Source organism: Microchirus variegatus (assembly GCF_963457635.1).
Source record: "Microchirus variegatus genome assembly, chromosome: 7".
Taxonomy (NCBI): Eukaryota; Metazoa; Chordata; class Actinopteri; order Pleuronectiformes; family Soleidae; genus Microchirus; species Microchirus variegatus.
The window spans coordinates 12,986,140-13,004,295 of NC_139808.1; the positions used below are offsets into that span (position 1 = coordinate 12,986,140).

The following is an 18,156-nucleotide window of genomic DNA, read 5'->3' on the forward strand; positions in this document are numbered from 1 at the left end:
AGCCAGTATTTCCATTTGGGATGTTTTCTTACTCTATTATGACATATTGTTTTATTTGACACATGTAAAACACAAATAACAGGACATTCTAAACAGTGAAGCAGTTTCCCAAATTAATTTCTTGAGTGTCAAACTCTGAATGCCTCTTGTAGAACTATCTTAGATTCAGCATAACTAATCTTTGCATTTCCCAAACTTTCTAATGTACTGTAGCAGTTGTGATGACCAAAGCTGAGAAAAATAATTGAAAGTTAAAGGTAAAATACATTGATAAACCCATCATATACTTTAGATACTATAAGCATTAACCATTAACCATTATGCAATTGAAATAAAGTGTTGTTTAAGAAATAAAAATGAAAACTCCTAATAATGAAGCATTTTTTTTAATTGTGTCATTAAAGACGGCCGTTTATTTTGTCTATAGAAGCAGATGAATCAACTTCAAAGAAAAATAAAGAGACTGCGGTTTTTTTAATTGGCTGACATTCTGCTTCTGTTGTAATCCAGCACCATCAGGTTAAACAGACCTGGGCCAGTTGCAGCACTTGCAGGATTCATCGAAGATGAGGCCGGTCTGGCAGTGAAACGAATAGGTTATTCCGAGGTAGCATCGGAAAAAGGCGTTAGCATCAGCAGGGCTCACATAATAACCATCGCTGCGGTCACGGCAGAAGCTACTCATAGGATCTCTGGTGGTGGTGGGAGCTGGGGTGGTGGTGGGAGCTGGAGTGGTGGTGGGCTTTGGAGGAAAACCTGCAGGTTCAGACGTGAAGATGTTACACACAAAACTGTCATTTAAATGAACGTCATTTGACCGCATACTGTGCTGAAAGTGCATGGGAATTTCTTCAATACTGCTAAAAAGATATGCGCCGACGACATGTATGAAGGATGAGTTACCCATGGACGTTCTGAGGTGGTTGACCAGAGGATAAGCTCCAGTTGAACAGAACGATCCACCAAAGTCATCCATATCCAGAGTCCACACATGAGCGCCGCCTAGTTTGTTGGCAGTCATCCACTCGACCTACATGATGATTGAATTAGTGGCAAAGACCTAAACACCTACATCTACTGATTATACATACACGTTAATATATTTCTTGTTTTCATTATAAAACCTGCCATTTTTCACCCTGACAATGACCTTCAAGATAAAAACTGATTACCTTTGCGGAATAGCTGAGCTGATCATCATACCCCACCCACTCATTGCGTGATGTGGCGTATGGAACCTTCTGTTTAGGGATCCTAGTCACAGTAGCATTACGGATGAATGTACAGATCTAGACAAAAATAAATAACACACACACAAAGAGTTGGATGAGATGTTAGATCAGATGATAGCCTTATTCATTTTTAGTTATAATTGTTAAATTGTTCAGGAATGTGTTTTTCTTGTTCCAATGGATCACTGATTCACTTTAGATGAGCATGTCATACTGAGCTACAGTGGAATTTAAATGCAGAAAAGTAATGGTACAAAAAACAAGCAGCATTTTAGGGAGAGAAACTGTAACCATCTTTTGACTTGTCACATTTTAATTGCAGGCATACTAAAAAAAAAGTGGTGATATTTTACTAGAATATTCAACAACACTAATGATCACAGAGTATGATATGAATAATACCTCATAGAATGCCCAAAAGCCTCGAGTTTGAGTGTATAAGCCAGCATTTCCAGGGCCTCTAGATGGGGCTTTCAGCCTATTTGCAGTGCTACTGAGCAGATAAGTTCGCCCGTAGGTGGGAAAACCCAACAGCAGCTTCTCAGCAGGTGCACCAAGAGACATCCAGTAGGACACAGCAGAGTCCTACCAAAAATGACAAACTCATTTATATTCTATTAAATAGTTTAAACAGAAGCGGGACACTATATGTATATCATCACATAAATAGACAGGTTCCTGTTAATAACAGCTTGATCTCAACATTATATTTAATTGTTTATGTTGAACATGCAATGTTGTCATAAAGGTTCCGAGACCAGGGGTCCCTTTCAGAAAGCAGGTTTAGTGAAAACTCTGAGTTAGTTAACCCTAAGATGAGGGAAACTCTGTTTTTTTCAGTTTCAAAAAGCCAGTTCAGCTTAACTCTGAGTCAGTTACCCTGGCAACATACTAGGTGTTGGGTTGCACCTGTGCACACAAACACACTTGTGGAATATAATTGTTGAATAAGTGGAATAATCAAGACAAAACATTGATTTTTTTCTCCAATTTATACTCACGCATTGACTTGGTCAGCTATTTTCTGCCGCTCTTTTGCTGCTGTCACAATGTTGCTTTTTTTTTTTAATATATGCTCACTTTATGCATATGCATTCATTAATATATCCAAGTAGGAGGATCGAGTCTTCTTATCACTTTTTTCCATTGTGAATCATGTTATCTGTGTTCCATCGATGAGGGCTTTTTATATCCTCATGCACAGGCTTCACTCAGAGTTACTTTAAGTAAGAGTTGATTTAACTAAGTGTTATCACCTGTTCTGAAACCGGAAACTCAGTTGACAGCTCAGAGTTGGTCAACCTAGAGTTAAGGGTTTAACTCAGAGTTTGTTGAACCTGCTTTCATGAGATACAGCTTTAAAATGAACACGATGAACAAAATGACAGTAACTACACAATCTGGCTCATATAAACTGATGCTGACCAATGTTTGTCTTACAATATTGTGATGAAAGTGTGTGCCATAGTCCATAGTGCTGCGGTACAGTGGACTGTTGTGTCCAGTTGCATGATCCCAGAATCCATGGAAGTCATAGGTCATGACATTGATAAAGTCAAGGTGGCTGTTGATTCAGAGAGGTTTTCTTTTTAGGTCAGCAGTAAAACCTTATTTAACCATTGATGGACACACAATAAAAATATGGAAACTACAACTCTGTCCAACTATTAATAAGGAGGGTATTACAGATAGAGAAAAGATCTGTGCCTTTCTGCTGAATGCTACTCTCATGCACTAAGGTCTGCTGGAACAAGATACTGCCACATACATAAAAATTTTTGAATATTTGAAATTATTTATATCAACAGAATGCCTGTTTTTCACATATATGGCCAGTAATGCACATTTTTGTGCACCTTAATTTGAAAACGAGCACAAAGAAATCACTTACGGTGAAATCTTGTTGACCTCGTAGGCTGCATTAATGATGCGACGAATGGCAGCAACGTTGGCTGACAGCAACAGCCTCGTCTTCTTGCTTTCTTTGGCCTCATCATCGAAGGCCTTAGACAGTTCCTATTGGCACAGAGAACAAAACACCTCAGACCCTTCACATCTGTTTATGACCTCCACTGATGTTTACCTGACATGTCTTTTGCTTTTAGAATCATTAAATAAATGTGTTTACCACTGATCAACTAAACATTGTTTTTTTAGTTCATGTTACCTACTGTAGCATTGTAGTGATATTGTTTGAAATGATCTAAAAAATTTAAGCCATGCTCACCTCAACCAGCAGCGTGAACCTCTGCTTGTCCTCCCCTGGACTGCGCTTATATCCTGGAAATTCCCAGGCCAAGTTTAATCCATCAAAGTTGTGGGTACGCAGGTAAGAGATTGCTGATCTGATGAAGGCTGCCCGATTCTCAGGCTTGGAGACCATGGCGATGAATCTGGCGCAATGGAGAAAATAATAAATTGTGCCATCGATGGTAGCTTAGAGGACGGTTTTAGGATTGAGGATATGTGTGGCATGTGGCGGAGTATGAACTTACGGACTTATTAATGCGTTGGCTCTACCTCCGACTGCCAACAGAGTCTTCAGTTCTGGATTACTACAAATCAAACAAATCAAGTTTCTGATTAAACTTGCGCAAATGTCAAACAAATGTTTCACTTTCTGGATCTTATATATAGTTATTGTTGCCTGACTTACTAGAGTTGGAAAAGCTGGGACAGGGACACTTAAACTTGTCATCATGATATTAAAAATGATAGTAGAAACACAAAACACTATCTTTGTTTTCACTGTTTTTCTTTTTGCCACCAGGAAAAAGGAAGACAGTTTGATTTGTGGCACATAACAACCACATTAATCTGTATCTAAAACAATGCAGAGAAAAGTGTAAACCCTTACATCCAAGGTTGCTTATTGTGTCACAGCACGGAGCAAAAACCTGTGTTTTGCCAACAGGTAAGGCCAGACATAAGAAGTTTTGTCCAGGTGTGTTTTGTCCATAATAACAAACAGGAGGATAACTATGATTTGGCCTGGTGAGACCAAAACTAATATTTTTTTTTTTTATTATCATTATTATTGTAAAATAAATACTGCATATTATGTGAACTATTGAGTGCCTTGACACATCCATCCATCCAAACTCCTCTCTTATAATGTAGCTGACTTCCACCTTGGTCCCTTAGGTCCCTAAAATTATGCAGTAATGAACATTGGAACACAAGATGGGAAAATCAAACTGAGGTGCAGACATCCTAAGAGAAGAGAAGCACCATTTGGCTTTGTGCCCCCTTCCTCCACATGAAAAACAAACAATATGTCATCTGTTCATTGTGCGATGACAATTTCTCGCTAAGTGTCCTGGTTGATGGCATTCAGTGTCTTAGTCTTTTGTGTTGGCAATTTCTTGCTAAATGACCAACTCTACCACACCCATAGCAGACAACACCCTCTTCTGTTCTCCTCTGCAAGGTTTTTCCAATAGATGCCGCTGAGTAGGAATCCTTATCTTCTTATCTGAGTGGTTTGTTACATGCATGTTTATGGCTGTGTGCATCTGTGGATCACGCTTCTCGATCAACATGGATTTGTAATTGACATCTTCTGTTGTGCTTTGAGGAAACCCATATGGTATCTATCTATCTATCTATCTATCTATCTATCTATCTATCTATCTATCTATCTATCTATCTATCTATCTATCTATCTATCTATCTATCTATCTATCTATCTATCTATCTATCTATCTATCTATCTATCTATCTATCTATCTATCTATCTATCTATCTGTACAATGTACAATATGGATTAATAAACCAATGACTGTGGACATGAATTTCAATTACAACTTGATAACAAGTAATGTATAGAAGAAGTGCGGAATTTAGGCCCTGTGTGCTTTAATATAAAGATGGTACAGAAAAACAGTATCAAAATAAAATGAATACTGTCACTAAATATTTTATCTTAACAAAACCATGCCAGTTGTATGTTGGCTGCCAGTCTAAACTCACACTAGTTTGAGGCTGTTGAGTCTCTCAATCTGCTGCTCATCATTCCACTCCAGGGGGTGGATCTGGTTGAAGTTGTCGATGGTGACCAGAGCATAAATGACGTGGGTGCACAGAAAGGGGTCGATGTTGTCCGCGGTGAAATTGGAAGCGTGGGGCCTGTACTGGGCCCAGTTGGTCATATGGCACACCAGCTTATAGGAGGAAGCTGAAGGAAAGTAAAGACACAGCAGCAATGACACTTTGACTCTGACTGTTCTCTTAAATTTGATGACACCTGCCATACAAAACTAATGCTTACCCATATGCAGAACAAGCAGTACACCCAGTGCTGGAAAAAAGAGAAACATTTTCATTACAGGTTAAAAAAAACAATGAGAAAAAAACAGTGAGGCAGTGACCACAGGTTCAATTCCACCCATGATCTGCTGCATGTCTGCCACCTGTCCAATAAAAGCAAAAAAAAAACTGACTTAAACATAATACATATATACAATTGTTTATGATGCACGTATGTCTGTATTACAAATGTACACTTAAGTATGTAAATTATATTGTATGTGTATTTGCCATAAAACATTACCAGACTGTTCAGTTCAGTTCCCTCAAATGACAAAAAAAAGGCTTGACACAATAAGTAAGAGCATTAACAGCAAACGTTTTATTGACTTTTACGAGGCTGATAATTTACTTTCTGAGAATTTCTGAATTGAACGACTGATCACATGACTGACCGACAGAATACATTAATGAATGAATAAGTGGTATTCACCTGTAAGGAGTCTCGCCATTGTGCTCAACCAGTTTTCACCTGCAGGGATGAAATTTGAATTATTATAAAAACCTTTGTTTTCATTTTAAATCTTTTAGAACAATGATTTAGTCTGATGTACTGTAACAATTCACTGATTATATCAAAGTACAATGCATTATTTCCCTTATTTATCACAACAACAAACAGATAAAATGCTAGAATGTGACGCAAATGTATCGACCTTGTAGAGTAGATGTAGATCTTATTACCTTTCTTCAGGAAGAGCAGCAGCAGCAGAGTAGAGAGCTTTGTTGAGACACGTCAGATTTATATTTTTCGCTATTTGATTAATAACTGGGCAGCAAATAAGAGCTGGGCACAGAAAGAGGTTGAACCGTACATACTGTATAAGGATATAAATGGAAAACGAAAGAACACGAAAGAACATGGTGTGATCTTAATTTATGTACTACATTCCTGAAAGGGCGGGATAATTACACACCATGTTTTCCATTGTTAGGTCAACTGCCTGGTCAGCTAGCACCTGAAGAATTGGCATCAGTTTATTTTTCAGTTGAAATCAATTTAAAAAAAACATATGTATCTTACTGACATCTGGCTCTCAGCTTCTCACAATGTACAAATACAGTATCATGAGGCTGTACACTAAAGTGGAACAAGGGAGGCTGAGGACCAGTGAGTGTCAGGGCCACTGTCCCAAATGAAACCCCCAAGATCCAGGTGAACATCAGGAAGGGGCCGCAAAGATTCCCCAAAGATTAACGGCTCAGTGAATACCTGTGTTAAGGACACAGGACGTGGAAGGACAAGCCCCTACATCGGGGCAAGAAATCCTACCAGTGGACAGCTGGATCAGAGACACTGATACATGGTTGCACAAGAGTATGCACTCAGTACATGATCAATAGAGGCAGGGTTCGACTACACCAGAAAGGACCCCAGGTACAGACTGTGCAAAGGTGCCCCTGCAACAGAGACATATGGAAGCCTGGAAGTTCCAAGGTCAGACTGGAAGATGCACTACTGTTCAAAAGTTTGGGGTCACTTAGAAATGTCCTTATTTTTGTAGAAAAAGCATTTTTTTTCAATGAATATAACATTACACTTATCAGCAATACACTCTATACATTGTTAATGTGGTAAATATTCTATTCTAGCTGCAAACTTCTGGTTTTTAATGGAATATGTACATAGGTGTATAGAGGCCCATTTCCAGCAACCATCTCTCCAGTGTTCTGATGGTACATTGTGTTTGCTAATTGTGTTAGAAGGCTATTGAATGATTAGAAAACCCTTGTTAATTATGTTAGCACAGCTGAAAACAGTTTTGCTTTGACGAAAGCAAAGTTTTAAGGGCAAAATGATCATTTTGAATAAAAATCATTATTTCTAATCTTGTCAATGTCTTGACTATATTTTCTATTCAGTTTGGAACTCTTTTGATGAATAAAAGACGCACAAAAAAATGTATAGGTGACCCCAAACTTTTGAACGGGAGTGCATAGTAATACAACATGTGAGCCGGTAAATTGGACACTCTAAATTGACCATAGGTGTGAGAGTGAATGTTTGTTTGTCTCTAAATGTGGCTCTGCGATGGACTGACGACCTGTCCAGGGAGTATCCCGCCGATTGCACTATGTCAGCTGAGATTGGCACAGCGCCCCCCGTGACCCTCATGTGGAGGATAAAGCGGTAGAAAATGGATAGCTGGATGGATGGATATGTGAGCCACAACAGTTGAATACTATGGAGTTGCAGCAGGCGCAACCACAAGGTGGAAATTTTGAGCTATTATCGAACTCAAACAGCAGTAGGGGAAAACACTGAAGACTAAAATACTAGGGTGATCTAAACAAGAGGCAAAATAAGGTAAAAGAGAAATTAAGTAGTAATTTTAATCTTTATCTAATTTTAACATATGGTATTGACATACATAACTTAGAAGTATTTAATGAGAATCCCTTGATATCCGACCACTGTCTGATCTCATTAGAAATTATAATCACTAATGTCCCTGACCCTAAACAGCAGCATTATTACAGTCGCTGTTTATAGGAAGACCATAGAAACATGAGCACAAACTCATAGTGGACAGCACAAACCCCTCTAGTGGACATTACAAACTCAACATTACAAACAGTTATAAACACTGTTGCCCCTCTGAAGAAGAGGGTTATCATCCGAGACAAGTCTGCTCCGTGGTACAGTGCCCAAACTCAAGCGTTAAAACTCAATACCCAGAGGTTAGAAAGAACAAGGCGTTCCACACCTAATAACAGTATCTACTGTATGTCTCGTGGAGGAACAGCTTTGATACATATAGAAAAGCTCTGAGACACGCAAGAACCTCTTATTACTCACTTAGAAAAAAATAAGAGCAACCCCAGGTTCCTCTTCAGCACTGTAACAAGGCTAACAGAGAGCCACAATGTAACAAACCGATCAATCCCTCTATCTCTGAGTAGTATAATGACATTTTTTAATGATAAAATAGAAACAACAAGAGAAGATCCTACCCTCCAAAACACAGTTTAATACGACTAACTTAGACCTAGTGGTGGCTCCAGCTATACATTTACTGAATAAATTCACCCCTATAAACCTCTCCTCCTCCAAACTTACTACATGTCAGCTGGATCCTATAGACTCCTTAAAAAAAGGCCCTACCACAAATTGGCAATATCTTACTAGATCAAATAAATATGTCTGTACTGAGTGGCTGTGTCCCAAAGGCCTTTACAATAGCAGTAATTTAGCCATTACTTAAAAAGCCCTCTCTGGACGCGAGCACTCTGAAAAACAAACAATATGTCATCTGTTCATTGTGACAATTTTTCGCTAAGTATCCTGGTTGATGGCATTCAAAGTTTTAGTCTTTTGTGTTGGCCATTTCTCGCTAAGTGGCCAACTATACCACACCCATAGCAGACAACACCCTCTCCTGTTCTCCTCTGCAAGGTTTTTCCAATAGATGCCGCTGACATATGGAATGCTTCCAACAATCTATTCTCAAAGCCAACATAATGTTCTTCTTCCTTCATTTTCAGCTCAACAAGCCTCTCTAAGTTGAAAGATGGTACTCCCAAAACATCTAACACAATTTATGTTCCTGAACATTTGCAATGCATTTGCAATTACTTTTGGAAGGTTCTGTGGTAGACAGTCCCTAGTACAAGACGGGCTTCAAAATCAGTCACTCTGAGATTGCTTAACCAAATCATGAGGATCATGCTTATTTGGTAGAAATTCACCAACCTTAGCCACTCTGGCATTCACATCAGTAAAACTCAGAATTGGAATTGTATGTGAGAATCTCTCTTCTGTCATACTGTAATCGATTGAATCGGCGCCATGGGAAATTGAGCTGTAGCTTGTGAGTTCTGCACATGATGTAAACATGTAGGTTCTTTTAAGCCATGTCAGTCTTGACTGTGGGTGATGGGGACCTCTGCTGGTGCTCTTTATTTAGGCAGGGTAAAAGTTTTCAACAATAAAGCATTCACAAACTCAGTTAAAATAATTAAAGCCTACATCTCCTTCCCAAACAACTAGCTTCACTTGCCAAAAATATATGTACTACTTATCGGTGTATAATGAGAACGGTTTAATATGTATGAAAATAAGTTAGCGCGCTGTTAATTATTTGTTTGAGCTTGTGTAAGCCAAAGTATGTCCATAGTTACGATTTCATCAACCTGTTGAACCTGTTGCAGTCATGGTTGGTTTCATTTCATTGAAGATGACTAAATGCAACATGATTGACCAGTAGAGGTCAGTAAAAGACAGTAAACAGTATGTGCTTGTAGGTGGCCTGAATCTGACATGCAGTACCTTGTTAGACTAAGAAGTTGCCTTGATACATATTGCTTTATATTCATTTGTGTCATCTGTTGTTTCAGATCACCACACATGTTCATTGTGGCACCTTGACAAAGTTCAAAATAGTGTACTTCAATTGGCAGTCCACCATGTGTACACACAAGGGCCAATGTAGTTGCAATGTAAAAATAGATTCAAATTTCATTTGTGGGGATTTATTTATTCATCCTTGTCAATCTCCTACACATTCTAACCAAGGACAGGAATATCAAGCTGCAGCACACCAGCACACTGGTTCCAGTTTGATTCAAGTGACAGCTACACAAGTCTACAGTAATAGAGGCGATGTATGAAATATGACATAGTGTATGAAGTATGAAAAAGCAGAAAAAGACTGTCTGAAAACACTGAACATTCACCTGTCACTCCACAAACATAAGAGGTAGAAGTGTGTGGCTGCTACAAAGCTGACTACAACTAAAGTCTTTGATGGCGTCATTTGCTCTCTGCTGTTGTGATCTGTCTCCGTGTGGCATCTCATGATGTACGTCATCCTCTGCACACATTTGTAGAATGTCTTTGATTCACGTGATTTTTCATATAATCCATCCGCTTTGCGTGTGCAAAAGTCACTGTCAGGATATGCAACGGTGATGGAGTGGAAGCAGCCGGTGTCCTGCTTAGCTGTGCTAGTGCCACCGACATTGCTGGTGGTGATATGCCCCTGTGTGTGTTGTGTACTTTGAGAAGGAGAAGCCAAGGCTGTGGGGGGATTTCCTGAAGAAGTTGTCCCCTGTATTGTCCAGTCTAGAAAACAAGAATGAAATTCACTTTGAAACCCAGAAGAGCATTTTTGAAATTGACAGTCCACCATTTGAAAACATGAGGTCTAGTATACTTGCAATGAGAGAATGAACAAATACGAACTAACCTGAATTTAATTTCCTGTAATTGAGCTCCATACTCTGCAGTTAACTAGTGTCTGCTGTATTTTTAATTTACAATATGTAGTGTATGCAATACAATAAAGTCTATCTAGTTAATGGTGTCATCTACAAGAATCTGTGCCATGCTTTATCATCTATGTTCCTCTCAATGGGAATGGGAAGCCATCATACTTTTGGAAGCCCATTTACAGTTCATACACTGTCTCTTCTACTGTATAGGTGTGACGTTTCCACTTACACACAGAAAAATGAAATAGCAAGTTTTTGTGCGAGACCAAACTGAATGGTCTTCTTCAGTGCAGTGCATGAGCCACTGCTTTGAAATATACTTCAGGAATTACTTTGCAAATACTTTTATAGGAAGAAATATGGATTATAGGTCACCTTCACTTAGTTGATGTTTTAGATACGATATCAGTGGATATTTGCCCTGTTTACACAACTGCCCAGAGAAGTCGTCCATGTCCAGTGTCCACACAGCAGCTCCACCCAGCTGCCGGCTCTTCAGATACTCCACCTGTAAGACAAACTGTTCAGAATACTTGTGGAAAGCTCTTCAGGCAAACAGTTTAATTCATCCAGGTTAATTAGGTTAATTAAAAAGCTCCAGCAGTTCTACTATTATTTTTCCATCTGTGGTATATTTTATTTTTGTTTCCCAACTCTATAAAATGCTCTTCTGTACCTCAAATGCTACTGTATTGCTCAAAATTGTTATCATTATTATGATTAATGTATTCCCCAAGACAGCAGTGTTTTCAACTGTGTCCATTTGTTGAATTGTTTGCTACCAGGTTTAAGGAAAAACTATAGCAACAGATTTTCATGAAACTCCACAGAGGTATGGGTACAGGCTAGTGAATAATCTATTCAACTTCTGTGTGAATCCAGATAAATGAGCATATCCAGAATGTGGTTTAATTAGGGTTGAATGAATTTAAAGAGATTATTGGGGAGAGGCATGAACTCTGTGTGCACGTGTTTGCAAGAAGGATGTGTTAAGAATGGAACTAGAGAGAAGGACTTCACACAAACCTAATAGTTTAACAGTAGATAAATATACTGTACCTTAGCATCATAGCTGGTCTGGTTGTCAAAGCCCACCCACTGACTGCCTTTGACAGCGTACAGAACTTTCTGATTGTCGATCCACTGAACTGAGGCACCTTTCAGGAAAGAGCAGGTCTGAAAAGGAAAAAAAAACAACAGTTGTATATAGCGACAGGTGTCGGGGGGTCAAAGTCAAATGACCTGGAGGCCAATGAGTGTCTCGTCTGGTCAAGAAGGGGCCGGTCTAGAGAAAAGAACTATAAAATTAAAGTTATAATATTTCATAATAGTAAGATATTCATGACAGTCATGACATCTAACAGAATTTCAAAAGTGTTTTGATATGAAACGATGTATACTTCAATGAAAACACATCAATGATGCAAAATAAATCTAGTAATATCAAAAAAAAAATCTAAATTATAACACGGACAACTGTAATTAAAACACCAAACAGGCTCATGTGTGTTTATTTTATCGGTCTGTCACCTCACACCTAGCTGTGCCTCAGCCACACTAAGGAAGAGCAGGTCACTGATAACATGATATTAAGTGAATGCTAGTCTTACATACAGCACCCCCTTAAACGAGATACATTAGAATCCTAATCGTTTTTAAAACAAGAACAGAATTTGATGTCTCTCCTGAAGTTAGTATGCGTGATCCCCCCACTGAGAGTAGCCATGTAAATGTTCATTTGTTACCTCGTAGTAAGACCAGATGCCCCTCAGCTGGGTGTAGGGCCCCGGGTCACCAGGGCCACTGTACGGAGCACCGAGGTCTGTTACATTGGTGGAGAGTTTGAAAGAACGGGAGCGGGTGGAAAAACCCAGCAACAGCTTCCCTGCTGGGGCTCCTCGCTCCAACCAGTACTGCATCACATAATCCTGACAGGAAAGTGAGAAGAGAAACTTCAAAAACACCCAAAGGAGGCCTGACTGTCACCAACAACCACACCACTAAGTCCATATGGTTTACCTCCATTTTGTTGCAGAAGAAGAACAATATCTATTTGAAGTAAAATTGTTCACTAATGTTGAGTTACCTTCACTAACATCCTGGAGGACAACATAATAACTGGAAACCAAATAAATGTTGCCTGAAGTTTAAAAAAAATTTGTTGCAAAAATGCGTACAAAAATCATGAATTCCAGTTTCTATTTTGTTATGGACTAAACATTTAGATAAATAGATTTTGTGGACATCACTAACGTCTTTTCTTTTATTTCACTGACATTGACTACACTGATGTGATCATTGATGGCGATCAGGCGATGAGGAGGATTTCAACAAATTACATAAGAAATATTTTATAAACAAATCACTGACTCAAGCCTTAATATATGAGAGTAATAAATTGAAAATGTTGTTTTTCTAAAATTTCCAGCAGTACAGAGAAGGGCTATAGTATATTTTTAAACCTACTGATCAGCAGATGTACATTAACCTAAACACTAGAACACCATTTTGGTGAAACGGAGTTCTGACTAGAAGAACTCATGCAGTTTTAACTGTAAATCAAAGAGGTGACTGAGTTTTGCAAATGTTTGGCCTCTAGAGGAGGTTCAACCAATTTCTTTGGATATTCTATACATATTAGTGATCTTGGACCTGTGAAAAGTAACTGATGATCAAATAATGATATTAGGTAACAGTTGGGCTTTACTAAAAAAAAAAAAAAAAAATCCATTTACTATGTTAGCATTGTTGTTCGAGTAGAGTGGACAGTGGTGGGCTGTCGTTCCCTCTTGATCGTCATGTAGGTCAAGCATTTTTACACTGATAAAATCCAAGTACCTGCACACACACACATAGAATACAGAGAGGACAGGTGTAATACAAATATAGTAAAAAAAAAAAAATGAAGTGAATGACAAAAAACATTGTCATGGGAATAGTCATCTTACTTTGCCATTTCAGTGATTTCATATGCTGCATCAATGACATCTGGATGTGCTACTGCAGCCACAGAGAGAATGAGCCGTGGGTGACTGCCTCCATTGCTCTCAGCTTCATAGGCCTCTGAAAGCTCCTAGAAATCAATGGAAACTCATTTCAGTCAGTGATTGTAACCGTTTTGTTTATAATAACTTACAGAGAGAGAAATAGAAATAATTTGACTGAAGGAGAAGATTAAGATCAGCCATGTTGGACAATGTAAAGTTAATGTAAAGATTAAAAGAGTTTGTTTTTATGTCAGCTCTCATAAAACACCAGAGATAAAAAAAAAGAAGAAGATCCTACAGGTGAAGACAGACATCAAAGTTTTGTGGGCCACCACCTTTCCGCCAATGAAGTCGGGAAGGTGGTGCAGCACCATCAGCACTTGGCTACAACTGTTATTTCTATCCACTCCACACAATATGTCATATCAATATTTCCTTCATAAATGGTAAACGGCGTGTATTTTACAGGTAATACCTTTCTAGTCTTGCTGACCACTATACCACACTATAATAGTGTTGCCATTCACCCATTCACTCACACTTTCATGCAGACACATTGGCATATAGAATAGCGAAGCCGGCAATCAAATCCACAACCTTCAAGTTGAAAGATGACTAAAATTAAGACCAATTTAACCTAAACATAGCTTCTCATCAGTTTATCACTGACCATTTCATACTGTGCATCTTGTATGATTGGATATCATTTTATGCACGTCATAATGGTAAATTATCTTTATTTTTTTTTTATTTTTGGACCTGCTGTTACTTGAAGAGACCAAAAAAACGATTGAACTGGAGGACATGGCTTCTCATTGGTAAAGATGGCAAGACTTTCATCGCAGATTATGAACAGGTTTTACAATGGCTGGCAGTAGAAGTTGGTAATACAGTATGTCACATTTTGAAAAAAACAAACAAACGAATAACTGAACAAAATACTATCATCATTGAAGACATGCCCTTAAAACTCAGGTTCACATATCCTGCCAGTACAAAAAAATAATCCTTTTGGTGTTAATGGGGTAATTGTAACCAGTGTGTTAAAGAGGTGTCTTATTCTTCCATCCAAACACTGACGTCAGCTTGATCGGCTGTCATCTTTGCTCTGAGACACAGTATTCTATTGCACAGTGAAAGACTTGAAAAGAAACTGACCAGGGGCATGGATTTAACCTGGCGATCCATTCACAGATTCTCAGAATTCAAATTCTCGTCCATATATTTACTTTAAATCTCCAGTGTGTCACCAAAACATTGTTAATAACACTAGCGCGTCACTCCTCGGGTAAGCCTGCGTAGTTTTCTGAAAGGGGAAATCTAGGACCAGATCTTTATCTGAAGTTTGATTTCGTCTCACTAGCTTCCCTCCATCAGTCAGGATGAAAAAAGACACCACTCTGTGTCTCCACAGACAAAACACCAAAAGTCAAGATTCCTGAGACTTGCATGACATAACCGGTGCAATGATGCGACTGTAGTAAATTTGATCTATGAGAAGTAGAACTTCAGGATGCATTCAAATGTTGAACCTCCCCCTTACCTGGAATGGCAGGAAAATAGTATTCAAGTTATGGGGCATTGGTTTTGGCTCATGCTAAAGATGTACAATTTGATCCAACTGACAAAAGCAAAACAACATTAAGGGCCAATGTACATTTATACATTTGAGACTTTTTGATTAATGATCATATTGAGGCCACTTGAATCCTGTGTTTTGTGATAAATGTGTTAAATTGAGAGGAAAAAGTGTAGAAATAGAAAACATTAACCCCGAGCTATGAATCATAGTGGGGGCAGATTTTAGTCCCACCTTGCAGAGCAGAGTGAACCTGTGCTTGTCCTCTGCAGGACTTCCAGGAGCCCCGAGATACTGCCAGGCCAGATCCAACCCATCAAATCCATGAGTCCTCAGAAATGTGATCGTAGACTGGATGAAGGTCTGACGGTTGGCAGGTTTGGACACCATGCTAGAGAACCTGCAGCAGGTAATAACGACAGTGAGTGTGGATAGTGTGCACCCAATGTTGTAATGTACAAATACTTCATTAGTGTACTTAAGTAGAATTTTAACATATCTGTACTTTATTTTGTTATTTATAGTTCTGACAACACTACATTTCCTTAATAAAATGTGTATTTTTTTCTCCTTCTACGATACATTTCCCTTAACCATCTTCTTGTTTCACGTTACTACAAAATAAAAGTTAAGGTGGTGACGTAATGCCTGTTTGTTGTCGCTAGTTGTTACCATCTATTAGCCGCTCATTTGTTAGCCACAGATTTCAGCCATTTCCGTCAGGGGCCACGCTCGGCAATACTTTTACTTCTAATACGTTTACGCACATTTTATATCAGAAAATTATTTTTGATAATTAAGTACAGAAAATGTCAGAGACTTTTACTTTTGTTCAAGTATCACTTTTCAAGTACTTGATAAAAGACTGTGTGCGCCACAGTAAACTGAGGTTAGGCTATTGTGTGAAATATCATGCTAATTTGTGGTTTAACCCAGTGTTTTTCAACCTTTTTTGAGCCAAGGTACATTTTTTTCATTGAAAAATCACGAGGCACACCACCAAACAAAACTCTGTAGCCTATATTAACAATTTAGTCATTCTTATCGAAGTGTCTTGAATATGAATCAAATAAACACAAAGAAAAAAATAATGAATCATCTTTTATATATCTTCTTTCAAACAAAAAGTGCACTAAACATGTCCACTTTAAAAATACAGCTTGAACATAAATGCTACAACAATGTGGTGTTAAAGGTAGTAGAAAACTTCAATAGTATTACATGATTACGCTGCCAGTCACTACTACAGCGCAGACACTCAACAATGGCATTATTATTTGCAGATAATTAATTATTTGTTTTCAAAAAATTGTTTTAAACCAATTAGGTGAAATTGGATAATTTCCCACGGCACACCTGACGATCTCTCACGGCACACTGGTTGAAAAACACTGGTTTAACCAACAGATACCTTGACATAATGTGATTTGTGATTTGGCAGTACACAAATGAAACAAATCAGTGAAAGTTGATCTTCGAAAGCTACTTTTTAAAAAAAATTATTCTTCATTTATTTTTTGGGGGAATCATTTATTGACTATTTAGTGTAGCGTTGCCTAGGAGCACATACAGTACCTCACAGTAACAGTGATGGGAAATACGATAACTATTCTTGTAACAAAGGAAATTAAAACCAGCAGCGTTTGGATAATTGACTGAAATATACTGTATATTCCTGTATCTGGTAACTGTGCATCTCAAACATACATTTAAATGTTTATTTTTAAGACTTTAGAAATGCAACTGTGTTTTTATAATTTACATTTGAAAAGTTTACTACACTGATGTGATTGTGATTCTCCAAACTGGCAAATAACCAGTTTTTACAACCATGATTTACTTGAGACAGTAAATGAATAAGTGCTTTTCTACAGAGGTTACAACACAGAGTCAACTCACTGTGATCTGTCGTCTGACTCGGTGACTGACAACAAGGTCTTCAGTCTTGGGTTTCTGTTCAGACGCACACAGAACATGACTGGCATTGAACATCTGAGCTTGTGTCAGTTCACACCACTTCCATGCTCCACTTGTTACCTGTTCTTAAGCTCGTTGAACGAATCGTAGAGGTTATCGGTCCACTCGTATTCGGTGATCTCGTTGGTATGGTCGAGAGTCGCGGAGGCGTAAACCAGGTGAGTGCACAGGAAGGGATCCACATCTTCAGGCAGGAACCTTCCCACGTCAGGTCTGTACCGGGACCAGTTGTTGAAATAACACACCAGTTTGGTTGTGGTTGCTGCAACATTAATAGAGAATAAATCAATCGATAAATAGTACACTACTTGAGTCCAATTAAACATTACATCATTTTAAATGTGCTGCATACCAGTCTGAATGAAGAGTTGCAGAGCCACTGTAAGATGCACAATTTACATGTGATTACAGGAGAAAGCGCTGCACATAATGATAAGAGAATGATCAGGACAGCATGTAGAAGGTCTTACCAAGTGCGCTTGCTATTCCAGCATTCATCTCAGCTGTGTGTGCTCTTCACAGAGTCTCCCATGATGTGATGGAAGTTACAGGCAGAATGCTTCCACAGTGTAATGCCACTATAGTCTTTCATCTCATGTTACGAGCAGTCACGTGGTATAATGCTAAATGCCGTCACCAAACTTTCCCCTTCCCTCCAAGGTATGTTGTATTAGCAGGGTTTGATGGTGGTAGACCATTGCAGGACAACCATCACCACTAAGAAAAGAAAAAAAGATCAAAGTTGTCCAGACAGGAAGGACGGGATCCGGACACTGATAACCTTTAGTGTGACCCACTTGCACATTGTTGCCTCAAGCATTTTTGACATTAAAACCCATTTTTGAAACTCATCAGTGTA

At 38.6% G+C, this 18,156-nt stretch overlaps 1 protein-coding gene across 1 annotated transcript; it reads right to left on the reverse strand.

Annotated features, from left to right (window-relative positions):
• Positions 1–520: 520 nt before the first annotated feature.
• LOC310929830 (acidic mammalian chitinase-like) lies at positions 521–17,795 on the reverse strand (the record flags this gene model as incomplete). The annotated part of the gene is made up of 20 exons (XM_083892679.1): positions 521–756; positions 904–1,030; positions 1,173–1,289; positions 1,635–1,817; positions 2,673–2,796; positions 3,124–3,248; positions 3,460–3,625; positions 3,728–3,787; positions 5,205–5,409; positions 5,503–5,532; positions 11,184–11,262; positions 11,814–11,930; positions 12,500–12,682; positions 13,490–13,592; positions 13,703–13,827; positions 15,555–15,720; positions 17,220–17,273; positions 17,358–17,559; positions 17,650–17,676; positions 17,768–17,795. The coding sequence occupies 20 exons, from the start codon at positions 17,793–17,795 to the stop codon at positions 521–523; spliced, it is 2,457 nt and encodes an 818-aa protein (XP_083748805.1).
• Between the last annotated feature and the right edge of the window lie 361 nt (positions 17,796–18,156).